The following is a 22,324-nucleotide window of genomic DNA, read 5'->3' as shown; positions in this document are numbered from 1 at the left end:
TTCTTAACTAACTCCCTGCTTCTGCCCTCGCCCCTCCCAGAGTCTGTTTTCCACAGAACAGAATGGCCGTTTGAGAATTGAAACCAGAGTATGTTGCTTTCTAGCTCAGACCCCTCCAAAGCCTTCTAATAAAATCCAAAATTCTTTCATAGCTTACAGGGCCCTTCGTCAGGACATCTCAAACTGTAGCGTGCGTGAGCCTCACTGGGGAGCTTGTTCATGGGGATTCTGATTGCTCAGGCCCTCACTGCCCGCAACGCTGCGTCTCCTTTCCGCACCCAGATGGCAGCGCTGCTGCCCTGTGGCCCCCGCGGCAGCACGGCCCTGTGCTCGGGGCCCCCTTCTCGGACTGCGCCGCCCTCTGCTCTCTGCGTTCGGCTTTTGCCACATCAGCCACTTGGTTATTCCTGTCCCCAGCTAATTCCTGCCTCTGGCCTTGTGCTCACCTTTCCATGGGCCTCTGCATGGTCTTTCTCCCCCAGCTCGTTCAAGTCTGTGCCCACACTTCCCCTCCTGGAGGAGGCTGGTCCTGGCCATCCTGTTAACATTCTGTCCTTTCCCTTCTGTCCTTCTCTGTCCCCTCAGCCTCCCTTATTTCTTTCCCAGTATCTCTTGGTCCCTATTTGTTTATTGTTTTGTCCCTATTTGAATGCGTGCATTTATTTGTTTATTGTTTTGACCCTATTTGCATGCTGTTTTCATGGAGGGTCAGAACTTTATGAGTCTTGTTGAAATCTGTATCCCCAGAACTTAGAATTGGTGCCTGGAATGTGGTATTTGCTCAAATGCGTATTGAATGGTGAATATTTGTATGTGTAAATGTTTCCCCCTGTGAGAAAGGGGCTCTTTGAGGGAGCACCTGGATGGCTCAGTCGGTTAAGTGTCCGACTTCGGCTCGGGTCATGATCTCATGGTTTGTGAGTCCGAGCTCCACATCGGGCTCCACGCTTGTGGTGCGGAGTCTGCTTGGGATTCTCTCTCTGTCTCTGCCTTTCTCTCTTTCCCTCTCTCTTTGCCTCTTCCCTGTGTGCTCACAGTCCCCCTCTCAAAAATAAACTTTAAAAATAAATAGATAGATAAATAAATGGGTCTCTTTGAGAGGAGGGACCTTCCTTACGGTTTTCTTTGTTTTGAATTTTAGGTGTTTACCCTGAGTCCTCACTCTGGTACCCTCCTACCCTTCTTCACCCTCAGAGCTTCAGTAACACATGACTGTGGTCTTTTTTTTTTTTTTTTTTTTTTTTAATTAACTTTCTTAGTTAATATTTTGGTATGTGACCTTTCCAGCTATTTTCTGCATTTATTGTTTTGAAATTTATCAGTAACAAAAGAAAAGGTGGAGTGGAGCTTGCTTCTGGTATTGGAGGAACACTTACTTGGCAGAATAATCGTGCAACGTATTGTTCATTTTATCCGGGACAAACTCCAAGGCCACTTCTTTTTGACAGTTGAGGAAACTGAGGCTTAAAGAAGTGAGTAATTTGCTCAAGATCTTACCAGCAGTGAGCTACAAAACCCAACTCAGAATCTGACGTGGCTGGGTTCAGAGTCCTTGCGTGCCATTTCCACTCTCCTTGCTGCCAGGAGAAGGGAGTGCCTGGAGAATGGACTTTCAAGCTGGTCTTCACAGAAGAGTCGGGTTAATCAGGTAGTAAAAGTGGGTAGGGTGCTGGCATTCTAGTCATGGTAACAGCTTGGGCAAGGACCTGGAGGTCTAGAGCACACGTGGAGAAATGGAGAGAAGGCCATTGTCACTGGGAATAAGAAGTGTGAAGGGAGGTCATGAGAGGTGAAGATGGAAATTCTGTTGGTGTCAGAAACACGGAAGGATCTTGAATTCCATGCTGTGAACTGTCATACATTTTCAAGCTGGTCAGATGGGGAACCACAATTTTGTTTATTTGCAAGATATGTCAAACATATAGAAAAGCACCCAGACTAATGGTGCCTGTGTACCCATCGCCCAGATTTAACATCCTTCTGAGTACTTCTCTACCTCCACTAGACCCAAACCTCCAAATGACATGCCTGTTTCACGTATATTGTTTCTAAAGTTTATCCATATTGACACACACAGACCTAGGAGCTAACTTGGAAAAATTCCATTGTTAATTCATCTAATATAGTAAAAAAAGAGCTTGGTCCTACCGAATCTCAAGTTACCCCCTCAGGCTTGTTTGACACGTCTCCCTTAGGCTGAAAGCATGTCTCACCTTTACGGTACAGCAAAGTGTTACAGGTGTGCACCTCGGACTTTGCCTGCCCCTTGGAAAACCAGCCATTTTTCCAAGAAGCCCTGATTCCATTTAGTGAAGGAATGACCTTTGGAAATCCAAAACTGAATGTCAGTTTGGTTCCGTAAGATGTATTAGCGTTTTCTTCCAAAAACAACTGTGTGTGTGTGTGTGTGTGTGTGTGTGTGTGTGTGTGTGTGTGTGTGAGAGAGAGAGAGAGAGAGAGAGAGAGAGAGAGAGAGAGAGAGTGAGAGAGAGAGAGAGTGAGATGTTTGGCTTTTTCATTCACCTGGAGGTTGTTTTTATGAATATTACGAGATGAGAGGTCTCACAATTATTTTTCTTCCAGAAAGGTAGCATGTTATCCCAACACCCTTTAATTTAATTATACTTTAAAAAAAGTTATGGTGCATGGCAGGGCAGATGTCTCCTGATTTTTCATAGTTTCCCACATTTTCTTGCCTGGCTTTGCACATTTTCTTTATATGAACTTCAGAATTTATCAAAACCTGTTGGGGGGGGGGGTTGCAGTGCAGAGGCAGTGGCACATCCCCTTGCTGAGGAGGTGATGGTGAGGGGGTGAAGGATGAGGCTGCAAAGTTTGGAAGATTGGTTATGTTGAGCAAAAAATGTAAGTTGATTCAGCAGGTATGTAAATGAATCTTGAGGACAGTGGGAGCCAGGTTTCTTACAGTCTGAGGAGAGAGTTACAAACATGGGAAGGTGGAAGGTTGGGAAGGACCCTGAGGGTGTTGGATTAGAATTGGAGGTATCAAGATGAACTTCTTTAACATACAAACTGCACATACAGAAGTAGTTCTAGGTGTGGGTGTTCGTGTACGTGCATAATATTTTCCAGCTAGAAGCAATGACATCCCGGTAGCAGTGAACAGTGCTAACACTCAGATCTTTGTTTCTAAATACTTTTCTCCTCTAAAAGGGATCAGGTGTCCTTGGAGAAATGGCTAGTTCCAGGGCTTGAAGAAGGGAAAACACAAGATGAGCCTGAAATGTCTTGTGCCGGGGAATAAGGGAATGCTCAAAAAATGGAATGTGTCAAAAAGGAAGTAAGGGCCTGTTTGAGGAGGTTTCCACTGGTCAGATCTGGGACAGTTTGAGCATCAGTGAATGAATAAATGGGTGAGGAGGGAAAGGTGTGCCTACTAATGATGAATAGAGAATCACTGTTTGGCAGCCATCATAGAAGTGGTTGATTCATGGGAGTCATCAAAGGTGGATGTTTGACAAAGAACAAGATACTGGCCTAATCTCAGGATTTCTCCCACAATATGCTTACGGGTCACAAAGAATAAGGTGGTAGCTTTACAGTGGGGAAACCTGGCAGAGATGGACTTGACCAGGTAGGTGACTGGTCAGCTCACCCTGCATCTCGCCTGCCCTGACACACTGGAAAGAGCACAGCACCATGTCTGTGCTGCTGAGAACATGAGAGCTGGGTCTAGACATACAGGTTGAGGTCCATCCCACGGGATGCAAGGGGTTCACTCTGTCAGGGACATGGAAGTCAGGAAAACCCTGAGGAACCCATTCCAGGTCAACAAGACACAGTGAGAAATGACAGCTTGTGTTCCTGGATGGGATCCTGGGCCAGAAAGGAAGAAAATACTGTTTGGGCAGCTTATCAAATTTGAATGGAGTCTGTAGATTGGATTGGTGGAGTATAAATGTTGATTTTCTGATATGGAGGGTTGTGTGCTGGTTACATGGAAGAGTGTCCTTGTTTTTGGAAATATGCATACTATTTAGGGTCGATAGGGCTCCATATCTTCAACCTGCTTCCAGAGAGGTCAGGAAAAAGCTGGTGTGTGTGTGTGTGTGTGTGTGTGTGTGTGTGTGTGTGTGTGTGTGTGTGTAGGCTATATATAGGTAATGAATATGCATAGATAATAGAGCAAATGATATAAACCATTGTCAGTTGGGGAATCTCGTTGAAGGGAGTATGTGAGCACTGTACTATTCTTGTACATTTCTGTGCATTTGAAATTATTTCAAACTTGTTTTCTAATACACTATTGAGATTTTGACTGGAACTGTTAGTTTTATAAACTAATCTGGAGACTTGATCTCTTAATCATACTGGGTCTTTTTGTTTAGATACATTGTGTGTTCTTCTGGTTTGTCTATTTTGTTGTATTTTGAGCTCTCCTTTTGGGTCCTTCAGTAAAGTTTGTAATTTTCATCACATAGCTTTTACCCACTTCTTTGGATTAGCCCACTGGTATCTTTTTAATTATGTTGCTATTGTAAAATGAAAACACTTTTTGCCTGTTAAGTATCAATACTAATTGCTTTATGTGATCCTTTTGTATGGGAAGGCTTAGAAATTATGTACTCATATAACCTTTAAATGGGAAAAGAATTTCAGTAACAACTTTAAAAGCCCTCAGGCTCAACAGTTAGGAAAAACCTGCAGGGAACCCTAGCTGGCCCCTCACCCTGTTCCTGCTTCTTTTCTAAGAACTGTTGGCTATCCTGCCCACACTTGTGGCCATCTAAATTGATCTTGCGACGCCCCTGTGAATATGACAAGTAGCCATCAAACGGGGATGGGATCCAACCTCTTTGGGCCAAGCCAGGAACAAATTTATGGCATTTCTGTGCAGTTCTAGAAGCATGCAGTTGATAGGATGCTACAACCTCATGGCTGTTTGAGATTATGTCTAAAAATAGGCCTGCCCACTGTGGAGTGGAAATCGGCTGTTTTTAGGCCTGATTCTGAAAAGAAAAATAGCTCAGAGCTGGTTATTTTTGCATGTACACTCGCCTGAGCGCCACAGTGTCCAAGGTGCATGTGTGGTATTGGTGCCAGGTTTCCCAGAGCAGAGATTGTGCCTGGCAAATGCCTCTCTCTCTCCAACCTGCTCTGGACTTGTGGGGTCTTCTGTTCCTTCCTTTCTTCCCCATGAGCAGGGAAGTGCTTTGCTGTCAGTAGGAGCAGATAGAGCAAAGATATTTTTGAGATAGTGTGAGGGGTATATTTTTTAAATGAGGTTAATTAAATTTTAAAGTGATTATTTTCTACGCAAGCATTAATGCAAATAGAAATTAAAAGGAAGAAAATACAAACCACAGTTCTGCCACCCTCAACAGTCACAAGGTTTTAATTTTGCCATACTGTTCTCTGGCTGTGGGCCAAATGAACATCTAATATCTAGACCACTGTAACCATAGCACAGGTAACGAATTTACGGGCATACCATGTTTTATTGCACTTATTTTATTGTACTTTGCAGATACTGTGTACTTTTGGAGGGGGGTTGTTTGGGTTTTTTTACAAATTGAAGGTTTGTGGCTATGCTGCATCACGCAGGTTAATCGGCACCATTTTCCAACAGTTTGATTCACAATGTGTTTCTGTGTTACATTTTGGCAGTTCTGTAATATTTCATACGTTTTCATTATTATTATTATTATTATTATCATTATTATTATTATTATTTGTTATGGTGATCGGTGATCAAGATTATGACTGGCTGAGGGGCGCCTGGGTGGCTCATCAGTTAAACATCTGCCTTTGGCTCAGGTCACGATCTTGTGGTTTGTGAGTTTGAGCCCCGCGTCAGGCTGTCTGCTCTCAGTGCAGATCCTGCCTTGGATCCTCTGTCCCCCTTTCTCTGCTCCTCTCCCACTTGGCTACTCTCTCTGTCTCTCTCAAAATAAATAAATAAACTTAAAAAAAAAACACCATTATGACTCACTGAAAGTTCAGAAAATGGTTAGCATTTTTTAACAAAGTATTTTTTTTTTTTATGTTTATATTTGAGAGAAAAAAGGAGAGAGTGCAAGCAGGGTAGGGGCAGAGAGAGAGAGGGAGACACAGAATCTGAAACAGGCTCCAGGCTCTGAGCTGTGAGCACAGAGCCCGACATGGGGCTCAAACCCACAAACCGTGAGATCATGACCTGAGCCAAAGTTGGATGCTTAACCAACTGAGCCATCCAAGCACCCCAACAATAGAGTATTTTCAAATTAAGGTATGTGCACTGTTTTCTTAGACATAATGCTATTGCGTATTTAATAGACTATAGTATAAATGTAACTTTTTTTTTAGTTTATTTATTTTGAGAGAGAGAGGGAATGTGTATGCAGGGGGAGGGGCGGAGGGGGAGAGAGAGAGAATCCCAAGCAGACTCTGCGCTTTCAGTGCAGAGCCCCACGAGGGGCTTGATCTCACCAACCGTGAGATCTTGATCTGAGCCAAAATCAAGAGTTGGTTGCTTAACCAACTGAGCCACCCAGGCGCCCCCTAAACATGACTTTTATAAAATGCACTCGGTAGAACATTCGTTTGACTTGCTTTATCGGAACCGAACCCTCACTGTCTCTGAGGTACATGCCTGTATTATTCTGCTCTTCGCCGGACTGTGCACATAACGAGCATTTCCCGTGCTGCTGGCATCTTTGCAATTACTGTAGTTAGTGTGTCCTGTTTTGTTAAGTGGATTTACCACAATTTGCGTAATAATTTTGAAATGGTAAAGAATTAGGTTCTTATTGGTAGGCCATCTCAGCCAGCCTCAGTGACTGCAGGGTGGGAGCCCGGAGCAAAGTTTTCCTCTTCACTCTCCCCCTGCCCTGCCTCTTTTCTTTATATAGATATCGCTAGAGCGAATATGTACTTTGATTTCTGTTTGATTGTTTGTTTTGAGATTTCCCTAAGATAAAAATCTAGTAAATAGAATTACTAGGTCAAAAGTATTAGTATTTTTAATACCAAATTGCTTTTTTTTAATTTTTTTTTTTAACGTTTATTTATTTTTGAGACAGAGAGAGACAGAGCATGAACGGGGGAGGGTCAGAGAGAGGGAGACACAGAACCCGAAACAGGCTTCAGGCTCCAAGCTGTCAGCACAGAGCCCGATGCGGGGCTCGAACTCACGGACTGCGAGATCGTGACCTGAGCAGAAGCTCAACCAACTGAGCCACCCAGGCGCCCCCCAAATTGCTTTTTTTAAAGAGTTGTGGAAACTTATGCTGCTTTTGTTAATTGTTTGTACCAGGTTCACCCCAACCTCACCAGACAGGGTATCATCTCTTTATTTTTTTTTTTGAAAAATTAACAGCTATAAATTTGTGCCCCTGGATTTTATCATCATTAATTTCATCGTGGTTGAAAGTAGATATTTTTTATAGTTTACATGACTAATTAGAATACAGATTTTTGACCCTCAGAGAGTAAACTTTTTAGGCATTCTGGGTGGGTTTCTTTTCCTCTAGATGACAGACATCTGAGTTGGTTTCTTAAGCTGCTTTCTGGGCTTCTCAGCCAGGGAGCCAGTCAGCAAGCACTGTCAGTACCTTGGCTTATTCTAAAGGCCTAATTGGGCTGAGACCTATCAGTCACTGGAAAAATCTAGACTGTACCTCTGCAAATAGGACATAGAATTTGAATTATCAAGTAATTGGGCAGGTCTTTGGGCCTGATTGATCTATTTAGGAAGATCCCTCATTTGCACATGTGTAAAGCAAATAGCATGGATATATCCAGATACAAGCAGTGCAGTTCTAGCAAATTTCAAGATTTCTTAAAAAAAATTTTTTTTAATGTTTATTTTTTTAGATAGTGTGTGAACGGGGAAGGGGTAGAGAGAGAGAGAGAAACACACACACACACACACACACACACACACACACAATCTAAAGCAGGCTTCAGGCTCTGAGGTGTCAGCACAGAGCCCCGTGTGGGGCTCAAACTCACAAACCGTGTGATCATGACCTGAGCCGAAGTCGGATGCTCAACTGACTGAGCCACCCAGGGTGCCCTTCAAGATTTCTTTTTAAAATGCTTTCCAGGGGCTCCTGGGTGGCTCAGCTGGTTAGGCATCTGACTCTTGATTTCAGCTCAGGTCATGATCTCACAGTTAGTGAGTTCGAGCCCTACATCAGGCTCTGTGCTGACAGCGAGGAGCCTGCTTGGGATTCTCTCTCCTCTTCTCTCTCTGCCCCTTCCCTGCTGTGCACATGCGCTTTCTCTCTCTCTCTCTCTGTCAACATAAAAATAAACATTTTAAAATGCTTCCTGGTTTGTGAGTGTCTTGCCCCTGGTTCAAGGCAGGCTTCTGCCAGAAGTACAGTGGGGTTTGGGGAGTGGCCATTCCGTATCTCACCTCTGTTTACTATGAATGTTTTGCTTGTTGAACTTTTCTGAGCCTCAGTTTACAAAAAGGAGCACTAATACTTCTTAGAGCATGGTGAGGATGAAAATACATTAACATTTACGTAAAACGCCTGGTGCAGTGCAGGACTTGTATTAGACGTGCAGTAAATAGGAGATTGCTGCAGGTATTATAAATCTGACACAAAAGTTGGTCAGGACTTTTAAAAACCTGGACTTGGGTGCTCCTTACAGAATTTGTGATGTAATGCCAGAAAGATCATGGACTTTGGAACTGAGTTATAGAATATCAGCTCCAACTTATCCTAGAAGGGTGACTTTTGGCAAATTACATAATTTGTTTTTGTTTCCTCATCAGTAAATTGAAATGTATGTAAAGCATACAGTGTATGACACGTAGAATAAATGGTAGTTATTACATCAATAGCACGTGCCTTGGATAGTGGTTAAGGGCAAGCGTACTCCACTATGTTTGTTGTTACAAAGCAGAGAAAAGCCAGCAAATTCTCTGTTTTAAGGAAGAATTGTAGAGAAGATCACGTTTCAGGAGTTCTTTAGGTTCTGAGAGCCATGTGACTGACAAAGGAGGAAGGAATTTTTGGACCTAGGGATGCTTCAGAAAAGGAAGAGCACGTGGTGGCCTAGATGGGACTGAGCAGGTTTGTTTGGGTGGAGAGGAGCAGAAATGCAGTTGGGAAGACATCAGAGGGCTTCAGGGCATGTGGGGAGGGGAACACCGTCAAGACGTTGGTGAAGCAAAGCTGTTCCGGGTGATGGGTGCTGGGAAAGAGAACTTCTGGACGTGTTCTTGTCCGTCAAGAAAGGCGAAAGCGCCAGTGACAAGGCTGGAGAGGTAAAGGACAAACACAGGAAATGGAGAAGTGGCAGGATTAGGTGACATCTTAAATACAAAGGGTTAAAGGAAGAGTTGAGTTTGGGGTTATTCTAAAGCTTCTTGCTTAGGGTAGCTGAGAGCTGATTGTGGTTTTCCCGGAGGATGGGAAGTTGGGTCCATTGAGGAAAGAACGTTTTTGTCATTGAAAATATGAGTTGGTGACGGCCTAAGAATAAATCTATTTTGTCATCTTTAGAGAAATTATTTTAGCCACAAGTGACGCTGCCCAGAGTCTTTACATGCAGAAGTGACTATTCTTCCCCACCCCCCCCCACCCCCCACCCCCCGCCACTGGAGGCCTTGTCTTCTACCCCCGCATGGTCATCAGAACTGTGGCGGTGCGGTTGATAAATGCCGCAAACGCCTTCCTACCCCATCCCTGGCAGTCAGAGCCTAGCACCTGCTTGCCACTCTGTTTTTGGTATTCCATCCAATTTTGAACCCTGGACATATCTTATTTGCAGCTTGGCTGTGCATTTTCTCTGACATTTCTAGGTGTTTTGTTGAGAGGAGATTTCTTAGTTCCTCTGGTATGCCATATTGCATGAAATAGAAGTCTCTCACTCCCCAAGTGATAATAATCTACTCTGAAATCCTAGGAATAAGAGAAGAACTATATTAGTCAGGGTCCTGCAGGAAACAGATGGCATACTCAAACTGGGTAATTTGAGGAGCATTTAATTGTATCATTCAGGAGAGGGGAAGCTTTTCTGTTCCAGGTATGAAGAGTGTGTGTGTGTGTGTGTGTGTGTGTGTGTGTGTGTGTGTGTGTGTGTTTAATTTTTATTTATTTTTGAGGGACAGAGACAGAGTGTGAATGGGGGAGGGGCAGAGAGAGAGAGGGAGACACAGATCCGAAGCAGGCTCCAGACTCTGAGCTGGGTCGGCACAGACCCCCACGTGGGGCTCGAACTCACAAACCATGAGATTGTGACCTGAAACTGCCTGAGCCACCCAGGTGCTCCTGAAGAGTTTTGACAGAAGAATTAAGGTTTATCCTACTGCCGGCAGGACAGCTGGGGTTGAGAAGGTCAGAGATGCTGCTCCTGCCCATCTAGGGCCAAGGTACCTCAGTGAGTGGTTCTCATGAGCTCACAGGGAAGCCGCTATGCACCTGTGTCTGTTGTCACCACTTCCTCTGGGGTAGCGATCTCTGCTTTCTCTTCTGTCTTCCAAATCTGTCTTGTGCTTCTCTTTGCGACCATGCTGGAAAGGGGGTTATGGAAAGTAGCTCCCAGCTTCTGATCTACAGAGGAGGGCTTAGAAGAGAGTCATCATGACACGGAATTGACCACAGTGCAGGATTGGGACTGTTCACAGTGAGTGAGCAGGGTTGGGGACACCAGGGGAGAAAGTGGAGTCTCTGGGCCAGCAATAGCAGGAGTTGTTACTCTCCCAGGCCTGAAAGGCAAGAAGAGGAAGCAGTTCCTGAGGCCTGGAGAAAGTGGCCGTTCAGGTTGCCCAAATGGAGCGTGGCCATTGGCGCACCGTCTCAGCCAGCCTCAGTGACTGCAGGGTGGGAACCCGGAGAACAAATCCCCCCTCCTCACTCTCTTCCTGCCTCGTCCCAGCCAGACTGGGCCAGAAGCCACAGGGGGCACCGGAACCTCTTCGGGTCCCTACTCTGCCTCCTCTCCGGGCCTGGAGTAGGGGGGAGATGGGTGAGGAGGGAGGCTGCAGGGCAAACAGAATGGTCCACCAGGCAGGGGCCATAACTAGAAGCATAGGTGGTGATTTTGTCCTGAGAACTGAGGCCGTTTTTCAAGGCAAGGGAGGAGAAGGGGCAGAAACACAGTGGTTAAGCCAGAACTGAGAAAGGAAGCAGGTGCCTGGAGAGACCTCCGAGGAGACGGTGTTGAAGGCAGTTTGGAGGCTTTTGTGGGGAAGACTGGATTGGGGAGCGGGGTGATGCACGTGCAAGGAAAGGAGGACAAAACAAGCCACGGCTCTTTTCTGTGAGGTGGCAATTCGTGGCCCTGCGACAGGCTGGAGGGCGGGCCACAGGCAGAAGCGGTGCTTGCGGTGGAGGTCGGCATGCAGGCTCTGGGCTGTGAACGTGAGGGCACTGAGTTTGGGACCTCACTAGTGCCATTCCACGGCCCGCTGAACCCATTCAGAAAGCTAGAAAATAGGAGAAAACCAGAAAAGGGGAAGTCAGGGAAAGGGAGAGTTGGGGAGGGAGGTGCATTGGCAAACCTCTTTTCAGAGCGCGTCTACAAATTCCTCATGGGTGACTGGCTTCCTTTGGAGTGTCAGTTTTTCTCTAACCACATCTGTATTCATTCAAACAAGGAAATTCAGGCATTTGTCAGTATTAATCATGATGTTCAAAACTGTATTTGCATTTTTAAAATGATAGGATGGTATCTTTCAGATACCATCTGAAAGATCTCTATTAGCTTATTTTATAAGGCTGATACTAAAGTTACAAATATTCTGGCTGACATTTTTTTTAAGTTTATTTATTTTGAGAGAGAGAAAGAACAAGCGGGGGAGGAGCACAGAGAGAGGGAGAGAGACAGAATCCCAAGCAGGCTCTACACTGTCAGTTCAGAGCCCAACGTGGGGCTTGAACTCACAAACCGTGGGATCATGACCTGAGCTGCGATCAAGAGTCAGCCGTTTAACTGACTGAGCCACCCAGGAGCCCCTCTGGCTGACATTTTTAGTTGCTGGTATACTTGGTTTTCTTCTTGTTTTACTTGGAACTCCCAAAACAGAGGAACTTGCGTTCACTTTCTTATGGACCGGATATTTCATATATATTAAGAATGTTTAGCTTGACTGGTACCCTGCAGGAGGTATTTGGCTGGGAATTTTTTTTTTCGTCTGGTTCATAAACCAGAACTACAACGATAGGGAGGAGGAGGGCATCCCACAGGACAGGGAAGCTCCAGGGAAGGGCTGAGAAAGACCTCTGAGGAATTGTACCCAAATCTCTTTCCCTCTGGAGATAGGGTTTTCTCAGGGAGCCACCGGCCTGTGGTGGGCGGGATTGGCCAGCGTTAAGCTGGTCTTCAGCTCTTAGGAGCTCCTGCTAAGGAAAACTTTGGAGCAAGTGACATTTAGATTTACATGTAGATTTTCAGAATCCTGATTTTATTTACAGAAGGATTAATTAAACAGCATGTAAAATATTTATTTGTGGAGAGAGTATCTCTTGAGAGAACTTTTCATTAACCTACCAGATTTAGTCTTTTTGTTCAGTGGAACCCATCTCAGCCACCTTCGATTGTTTGGAGAAGGCCACTGGTATTGAGAGCCAGGGTAGAGGCACAATCACAAACAGGAGAAATACCTGTGTGGACAGAATGTTTTCGGCGGTGCTGGAAATAATGGGGGAGGTCCTTGTGAGAGGGAGGCAGAGAAGGGACACACTGGAATGTGTGATCTCTGACAGGACAGATGGCACCTGTCACTGGCTGCATCACGGATCCTCGGGGTAGTGTAATATTAGGAACGTGGCCCGAGGGGGCCTGCTGCTCAGGAGCCTTGTGAGCTCTGTGCTTTGGTGTCCTCATCTGTAAAATGAGGGTGTCCGTGCTGTGAGGGTTAGTGACGGCGCATGTGAGGGGCTGGTACTGTAGCGAACACTACAGTAAGCTATTGTCTGTTGCCCAGCAGCAGATTCACAGGAACACAGAAAAGAGCAGTCTGTTGCAGGAGTTTGAAGATGATGAGAAGCGGTTTCCTTTAGATTCTGAGATTATTTGTACTTGAATGTTTAAAGATGACTTTGGGTCATGTGATTATATAATCAAGCTTAATATCAAAGTAGTAGACACTCGTCTAGCTATTTTAGACTTAAGATATTTCGGGAAGAAGTGGGCCAGCTTTCTGAGTTTGGAGTTACTGACCATCTTCAGCTCTGACCCATGTTTACTCTCCAAACCCTCCTCACGGCTCTCTTGTGGACTCAAGTTGGGTGTTCCCGCCTTGGGACTGGGCCTGGAGGATTTTACAGGATTGCAGGGTGTTCGGCACCCTCCAGCTCTGCTTTTAGATTGATCACGTTCTATTTTCTCATCCTGCCACTCTCTCATCTCCCCGCCACGCTACCACCTCTGAGTAGGTACGTTCTAGCCTAGTTCTCTAAAGCCTAGTTCTTCTACCGTTTACTGGTTCATGGAACGCCTGCCGTGTGCTCTTTAATGACATGAAGATTACAGCAAGGGACAAGTCTGCCCTTTAGGAAGTTTACATTCTAGTGGGGGGGAGAGATGACTAGTACCCAAGTAGCACATCTGTGTCTGTTGGGAAATAAGTGCTGAGGAGGGAGATCGGGAAAGCCCAGCCTCGGCTGTGGAGTTAGCTGTTCTTAATAGGAAGGCCAGGGAAGGCCTTACCGGTCAGTTGGCCTTTGCCCAGAGACTGGAAGGAAGTTAAGAGGGGCAAGCCATGCGTCTACTGAGGAAGCGCATCGCAGGCAGAGCAAAATTCCTCTGTAGAAATGCCTTTGATGGTCCCCAAAGCAGGATACCACAGGACCAGAGCAGAGAGTGGCAGGGGAGGAGGCCAGAGAATTAATGGGGTGGAGACAGGGACCCCCCCCCCCAGAGCAGTTTCACTTGAATGAGATGGAGAGTCGAGCCCCCTCTCCCCCTCCCCCCCCCAGGGCTTGGAGATGCGAACTCCAGCTTAACTTTGAAAAGGATTGCTGACTTACCTGCTAGCAGCATTATTGTCAGCTCCCTGAGCAGGAACTAAGAAGAAGAAACTAGCTTAATAAGCCATTGTAATAAAACTTTGCCCTCACTTACCCTAACTTAGATGTGTTTCACAACTTTTTTTAATTAAAAAAAAATGTTTATTTCTGAGAGAGAGAGACAGACAGAACACGATCAGGGAAGGGGTAGAGAGGGAGACACTGAATCTGAAGCAGCCTCCAGGTTCCGAGCTGTCAGCACAGAACCCGACGCGGGGCTCAGACCCACAAATGACCTGAGCCAGTCAGACGCTTAACTGACTGAGCCACCCAGGTGCCCCTCACAACTTCTTTAAGTAACTGATTTTAAAGAGTTTTGGAGCTCCTTGACCTTGTTTTACTCAGCTAACCCTGAGAAGTAGACAGGCCCAGGCAAAAGGCAAAAAAATAAGATCGTCTCTTGATTGACTAAGAAGAGTAGTACATTACATGCTAATTACATCAGCAAAGGTAATGCAAGCTGTTGACCCAATCGGATGACTTTGAGAAGAGTCTAGGTCCTAGCTGATGAATTTTTATTTTCCTCTATCTTTTGTACTGTCTTCCAAAGTGACTGTTTCAATTTCCTACTTCACAGTAATGGCCAGTTATAACTCTGTGAATACTAGATTGGCAAATAAAAATCTGTGTGGGTGTTAGAGGTGCTGGAACTTCTTGCAGACCTACAAAAAGAATCTGGAAGAAAAGTCACTGCTGCTTTGGCTTATGCTGCCTAGTGCTTTGTCCCTGGGAGTTAAGGACAGATGGCTGAAAGGAGGAGTGTCTTGCACACAATTGCTTGTCAAGAAAGAGGTTAAGCCCTAAGTTTGTGAGGAATGACTGCAGCAATCAGGGGATCCATACACTGATCAGAGTTGAGTGTCCTGGGGTCACCAGTCAGTAATTACAGGAAACCTGCAATAGCATGCATTTGGACATGAGACTGAGTTCTGTTGCTCAAAGTTGGGGAGGGTGGGACAGCCAGTGGAGTGACTGCCTCATCATTATTTGAGACTCAGTTCAGCCATCAGACAAATAATAACGAAAGCAAATAAATGAAAGTGTTTTTTTCCTCATACTCCCCCACTGTAACTGGAAGACTTACTTAAAAATTGCTGTTTTTTTTTTTTTATTAATAGTAATAGCACAGCCCCATATTTTAGCCCGATAGAATGTTGGGGGCTCATTTATTTAATTATGAGGTTTTTTTCTGTATTAAATTTGTATTTACCCAGACTGTTTCTTTCCATGCTGCCACAGGCTTCTGCCTCACTCCTGAGGCCATTTCCCCACTTATTTGCATTTTCAGAAAGGGATAGGATAAGAAATCAAAGGAGATGAGATTCAGCCCAGTCCCCTTCATCTGGGCGTCTGAATGATTGTATCCCCTCCATCATCTAGACTTGATTTTCTTTGTACGGAGGAGATGCGTGTCTGATATTTTCCTGTCTCCTCTTCCATTTCCAGGAGGGCTGTTGGCCTGCTGCCGTGCTGCTGAACAGTATGCAGTCCTTCCGGGAGCAAAGCAGTTACCACGGAGACCAACAGAGCTACCCGCAGGAGGTACACGGCTCATCCCGGATAGAAGAGTTCAGCCCTCGTCAGGCCCAGATGTTCCAGAATTTTGGGGGTGCAGGTGGCGGCAGTGGTGGCAGCGGCGGCGGCGGCGGCGGTGGGCGACGAGGAACGGCGGCTGCGGCAGCGATGGCTAGCGAAACCTCTGGCCACCAGGGCTACCAGGGTTTCAGGAAGGAGGCTGGAGACTTTTACTACATGGCGGGCAGCAAAGACCCCGTGACGTCGGGAACCCCGCAGCCGCCTCAGCGAAGGCCTTCGGGGCCTGTGCAGAGCTACGGACCCCCCCAGGGGAGCAGCTTTGGCAATCAGTATGGGAGCGAGGGTCACGTGAGCCAGTTTCAAGCACAGCACTCTGCCCTTGGTGGTGTGTCTCATTATCAGCAGGATTACACGGGGCCCTTCTCTCCAGGGAGCGCTCAGTACCAGCAGCAGGCCTCCGGCCAGCAGCAGCAGCAGCAGCAGCAGCAGCAGCAGCAGGTACAGCAGTTGAGACAACAGCTTTACCAGTCCCATCAGCCTCTGCCGCAAGCCACTGGCCAGCCGGCGTCCGGTTCGTCCCATCTGCAGCCGATGCAGCGGCCCTCAGCTCTGCCGTCCTCTGCTGCCGGGTACCAGCTCCGAGTGGGTCAGTTCGGCCAACACTACCAGTCTCCTGCCGCCTCCTCCTCCTCCTCCTTCCCTTCGCCACAGCGTTTCAGCCAGTCGGGACAGAGCTACGACGGCGGTTACAGCGTGAACGCTGGATCCCAGTATGAAGGACACGGCGTGGGTTCTAATGCACAGGCCTATGGGACACAATCGAATTACAGCTATCAGCCTCAATCTATGAAGAATTTTGAACAGGCAAAGATTCCACCAGGGACGCAGCCGCCGCAGCAGCAGCCGCAGCAGCAGGCTCAGCAGGCGCAGCAGCACCCCCCTCAGCATGTGATGCAGTACGCCAACGCTGCCACCAAGCTGCCCCTGCAGGGCCAGGTGGGCCAGTACAGCCAGCCCGAGGTTCCTGTGAGGTCCCCCATGCAGTTCCACCAGAACTTCAGCCCCATCTCGAACCCCTCCCCCGCGGCCTCGGTGGTTCAGTCTCCGAGCTGTAGCTCCACCCCGTCTCCTCTGATGCAGAGTGGGGAGAGCCTCCAGTGCGGGCAAGGCAGTGTGCCCATGGGTTCCAGAAACAGAATTTTACAGTTAATGCCCCAGCTCAGCCCGACCCCCTCAATGATGCCCAGCCCTAATTCTCATGCTGCAGGCTTCAAAGGGTTTGGACTAGAAGGAGTGCCAGAAAAGCGACTGACAGATCCTGGGCTGAGTAGTTTGAGCGCCCTGAGTACTCAAGTGGCCAATCTTCCTAATACCGTTCAGCACATGCTACTTTCTGATGCCCTGACACCTCAGAAGAAGACCTCCAAGAGGCCCTCCTCGTCTTCTAAGAAAGCAGACAGCTGCACAAACTCCGAAGGCTCCTCACAGCCTGAAGAACAACTGAAGTCCCCCATGGCAGAGTCGCTGGACGGAGGCTGCTCCAGCAGCTCTGAGGATCAAGGCGAGCGTGTGAGGCAGTTAAGTGGCCAGAGCACCAGCTCCGACACCACCTACAAGGGCGGAGCCTCCGAGAAAGCTGGCTCCTCACCAGCGCAAGGCACTCAGAACGAAGCCCCCAGACTCAATGCCAGTCCTGCAGCCGGAGAAGAGGCTGCCTCGCCAGGCGCTAAGGACACACCGTTGTCATCCGAGGGCAACCCAAAAGTCAATGAGAAGACGGTCGGGGTGATTGTCTCCCGGGAAGCTATGACAAGTCGGGTAGAAAAGCCTGGTGGGCAAGATAAAAGCTCCCAAGAGGATGATCCTGCAGTCACTCAAAGGCCACCCAGCACTGGTGGGGCAAAGGAGACCAGTCACCCATCAGTTCCACAGCCAGAGCCCCCGGGGGGAGGGAGCAAAGGAAACAAGAATGGAGATAATAACTCGAACCACAATGGAGAGGGAAATGGCCAGAGCGGGCACTCCACGGTGGGCCCTGGTTTTATAGGCAGAAGTGAGCCCAGCAAATCTCCTGGAAGCCTGCGCTACAGTTACAAAGATAGTTTCGGGTCGGCCGTGCCAAGAAACGTCAGTAGCTTTCCTCAGTATCCCACGGGACAAGATAAGGGTGATTTCACTGGCCACGGGGAGCGAAAGGGTAGAAATGAGAAGTTCCCTAGCCTCCTGCAGGAAGTGCTTCAGGGCTACCACCACCACCCTGACAGGAGATATTCTAGGAGCACTCAGGAGCATCAGGGCATGGCTGGTGGCCTGGAAGGAGCCACGAGGCCTAACGTCTTGGTCAGTCAAACCAATGAATTGGCTAGCAGGGGCCTTTTGAACAAAAGCATTGGGTCCCTACTAGAAAACCCGCACTGGGGCCCCTGGGAGAGGAAGTCAAGCGGCACGGCTCCTGAGATGAAACAGATCAATTTGGCTGACTATCCGATTCCCAGAAAGTTTGAAATAGAGCCCCAGTCATCGGCTCATGAGCCCGGGGGTTCCCTCTCTGAAAGAAGATCAGTGATCTGTGATATTTCTCCGCTAAGACAGATTGTCAGGGACCCGGGGGCTCACTCACTGGGACACATGGGTGCTGACGCCAGACTTGCAAGGAGTGAACGGCTCAATCCAAGTTTAAGTCAGTCGGTCATTCTTCCGGGTGGGTTGGTATCCATGGAAACAAAGCTGAAATCCCAGAGCGGGCAGATAAAAGAAGAAGACTTTGAACCACCCAAATCTCAAGCTAGTTTCAACAACAAGAAATCCGGAGACCACTGCCATCCTGCTAGCATCAAGCACGAGTCTTACCGCGGCAATGCCAGCCCTGGAGCAGCCCACGATTCCATCTCAGACTATGGCCCACAGGACAGCAGACCCGCGCCAATGCGGCGGGTCCCTGGCAGAGTCGGTGGTCGGGAGGGCATGAGGGGTCGGTCCCCTTCGCAATATCATGACTTCTCAGAAAAACTGAAGATGTCTCCTGGGAGGAGCAGAGGCCCAGGGGGAGACCCTCATCACATGAACCCACACATGACCTTCTCGGAGAGGGCCAACCGGACTTCTTTACACGCTCCCTTCTCTCCCAACTCAGAAAGCCTGGCCTCCGCTTACCACACAAATACGCGGGCTCATGCTTATGGGGACCCCAACGCAGGCTTGAATTCTCAGCTCCATTATAAGAGACAGATGTACCAACAGCAACAAGAGGAATACAAAGACTGGAGCAGCAGCTCTGCTCAGGGAGTAATCTCTGCGGCACAGCACAGGCAGGAGGGACCACGGAAGAGCCCGAGGCAGCAGCAGTTTCTCGACAGGGTGCGGAGCCCCCTGAAAAACGACAAAGACGGTATGATGTATGGCCCACCAATGGGGACTTACCACGACCCCAGCGCTCAGGAAGGCGGGCGCTGCCTCATGTCTAGTGACGGTCTGTCTAACAAAGGCATTGAATTGAAGCATGGCTCCCAGAAGCTACAACAAGAATCTTGTTGGGATCTTTCCCGACAGACTTCTCCAGCCAAAAGCAGCGGCCCTCCGGGAATGTCCAATCAGAAAAGGTACGGACCCCCCCATGAGGCCGATGGGCATGGGCTCGCCGAGACCGCACAGTCATCCAAACCCGGCAATGTTATGCTCAGGCTTCCAGGCCAAGAGGATCATTCTTCTCAAAACCCCTTAATCATGCGGAGGCGGGTGCGTTCCTTTATCTCTCCCATCCCCAGCAAGAGGCAGTCACAAGATGTGAAAAACAGTAACACCGAAGATAAAGGGCGCCTCCTTCACCCACCAAAAGAAGGCGCCGATCGAGCATTCAATTCCTATGCGCATCTTTCTCACAGTCAGGATGTCAAGTCTGTCCCTAAGAGAGAATCCTCCAAGGACCTTCCGAGTCCAGATAGTAGGAACTGCCCTGCCGTCACCCTCACGAGCCCTGCTAAGACCAAAATACTGCCCCCTCGGAAAGGACGGGGGTTGAAACTGGAGGCTATAGTTCAGAAGATCACGTCCCCGAATATTAGGAGGAGTGCATCCTCGAACAGCGCGGAGGCCGGGGGAGACACGGTTACTCTCGATGACATACTGTCTTTGAAGAGTGGCCCTCCCGAAGGTGGGAGTGTGGCTGTTCCTGACGCCGAGATGGAGAAGAGAAAAGGTGAGCTGGTATCTGACTTAGTCTGTCCCACAAGCCAGGACTTGAACGTAGAAAAGCCCCTGGCGAGGTCTTCCGAGGAGTGGCGTGGTAGTGGGGATGACAAAGTGAAGACCGAAATACACCCAGACACGGTCACCGCTGGAAAGGAACCCCCTGGCACCATGACGTCCACCACCTCACAGAAGCCTGGGAGTAACCAGGGGAGACCAGACGGTTCCCTTGGTGGGACTGCGCCTTTAATCTTTTCTGACGCAAAGAATGTACCTCCAGCGGGCGTGTCGGCCCCTGAGGCAAACCCCAAGGCTGAAGACAAGGAGAGCGATACAGTGACGATTTCCCCCAAACAAGAGGGTTTCCCCCCGAAGGGGTACTTCCCGTCAGGAAAGAAGAAGGGGAGACCCATCGGTAGTGTGAACAAGCAGAAGAAACAGCAGCCACCACCTCCACCCCCTCAGCCCCCTCAGATACCAGAAGCTTCTGCAGATGGAGAGCCAAAGCCAAAAAAGCAGAGGCAAAGGCGGGAGAGAAGGAAGCCTGGGGCCCAGCCAAGGAAGCGGAAAACCAAACAGGCGGTTCCCATCGTGGAACCCCAAGAACCTGAGATCAAACTAAAGTATGCCACCCAGCCACTGGATAAAACCGACGCCAAGAACAAGTCTTTTTTCCCTTATATCCATGTAGTAAATAAGTGTGAACTTGGAGCCGTGTGTACAATCATCAATGCTGAAGAAGAAGAACAGACCAAATTGGTGAGGGGTCGGAAGGGTCAGAGGTCTCTGACCCCGCCGCCCAGCAGCACTGAAAGCAAGGTGCTCCCGGCTTCGTCCTTCATGCTGCAGGGCCCCGTCGTGACAGAGTCTTCTGTTATGGGGCACCTGGTTTGCTGTCTGTGTGGCAAGTGGGCCAGTTACCGGAACATGGGCGACCTCTTTGGACCCTTTTATCCCCAAGATTATGCAGCCACTCTCCCGAAGAATCCGCCGCCCAAGAGGGCCACGGAAATGCAGAGCAAGGTTAAGGTACGGCACAAAAGCGCGTCCAACGGCTCCAAGACGGACACTGAGGAGGAGGAAGAGCAGCAGCAGAAGGAGCAGAGGAGCCTGGCCGCCCACCCCAGGTTTAAGCGGCGACACCGCTCGGAAGACTGTGGCGGGGGCCCTCGGTCCCTGTCCAGGGGGCTCCCTTGTAAGAAAGCAACCACCGAGGGCGGCGGCGAAAAGACCGTTTTGGACTCAAAGCCCTCCGTGCCCACCACTTCCGAAGGTGGCCCCGAGCTGGAGTTACAAATCCCTGAACTACCTCTTGACAGCAATGAATTTTGGGTCCATGAGGGTTGTATTCTCTGGGCCAACGGAATCTACCTGGTGTGCGGCAGGCTCTATGGCCTGCAGGAGGCGCTGGAAATAGCCAGAGAGATGGTGAGTGCAAAGCCCCTTCCCAGCTTGCTCTTTCTGTCCCTTCTGCGCGGTTCCTTCCGCCTTCGCTTGTTCCAGCCCTGTTGTTCTGTATCGCATGGTAATTCCTCCAGATTAAAGCCCCTAGGCTCAAACGATGGACAGAAAATGAAGTAATTTGGAAGATTTGTTTAACGTCTGTTTTATCGGTAAGAAGGGTCCCTGGGTTACAAAGTCACGTCGGTGTGGCACCGCTTACCAGAACACACCCCTCCTCGAACCCGACCGCCCACTCCTCTGCCAGTTTCCTGTTTCTAAACAATAAGCTTTTACCGCTATCTGTCTTATTCACGGATCCTTTTCCCCCGTTTTTCAACATCTGACTCTGTAACGCTTATGAAGTATACCACGGTTATATTTCCTTTCTTCTAAAACTCTTCCATTTCTCTAGAATTATTAATTCATGTTTTTATGGCTTTCCTTGGACCACATCTCCCTGACCCAAACCTGACAGTCAGGGTATTTACTGTTTAGGACTGTTTGGTAACTGTTGTCCTGGGGCATTCGTCGTCATTATCACTCACTTCTTTCCTCCAGTGAACGCTGTTTCCTCAACCCCATGTCTTCGCCTTTCTTAGCCTGCGCCCTCAGCTCGCACGGGACATCATCATCCCTTAGGAGTTTGCTGAGAAGGGTGGTGGGAGGTAAATACTCTGAGATCTTGTCTTATGCAAAAACATGTCTTTATCCCATCCTCTTGCTTAATCAAGGTTTGGCTGGGTATAGAATTCTAGATTTGGAATAATTTTCTCTCACTGCCTTCAAGTCCTGACTCCTGACTTGTCCTCTAGCTTCTAGTGCTGCAGTTGAGGGACAGGAGCTGTTATGATTCAGTCTTTAGTGTGTGTGCTGCCTTCCTCCTCTGGAAGGTTTGAGGATCCTCTCAGTTGCCCTTGGGGTGGGTCTCTTCACTCACTGTGTCAGCCCTTGCTGACTGTAAACTCCTGCCTTCCAGTTGAGGAAGTTTGTTGTGTGTTGTTTCTTGGATACTTTCCTTCCTTCTCTTTTCTCTGTTCTTTCCAGAATCCTGTCAGTTAGGTATTGTACCTCCTGAGTTAATCCTCTGGCTTTGCCTTTTCTCTACTGGGTTCTCTCTCTCTCTCTCTCTCTCTCTCTCTCTCTGCGCCTTTTTGTTCTAATTTCTCCACACTCTCTTCAGCTCTAAATAA

At 48.3% G+C, this 22,324-nt stretch overlaps 1 protein-coding gene across 2 annotated transcripts in view; it reads left to right on the top strand.

Moving 5' to 3' along the window:
- TCF20 (transcription factor 20) overlaps positions 1–22,324 on the top strand; it is a 103,672-nt gene that overhangs the window by 33,225 nt on the left and 48,123 nt on the right. The window contains exon 2 of one of the 2 annotated variants that reach the window (XM_047067174.1): positions 15,417–21,119. In XM_047067174.1, coding sequence (XP_046923130.1) covers positions 15,453–21,119 — 5,667 coding nt within the window. In that variant the 5' untranslated portion in view covers positions 15,417–15,452. Of the gene's footprint in view, positions 1–15,185; positions 21,120–22,324 lie in introns of those variants that run through there. The other variant, XM_047067175.1, reaches the window with a different exon arrangement.

This window comes from Lynx rufus, unplaced genomic scaffold (assembly GCF_022079265.1).
Source record: "Lynx rufus isolate CCGP_SWC_20201006 ecotype Redwood Valley unplaced genomic scaffold, mLynRuf1.p SCAF_7, whole genome shotgun sequence".
NCBI lineage: Eukaryota > Metazoa > Chordata > Mammalia > Carnivora > Felidae > Lynx > Lynx rufus.
The sequence above is the reverse complement of the archived record's forward strand: the minus strand, read 5'-3'. Positions and strand labels throughout refer to the sequence as shown.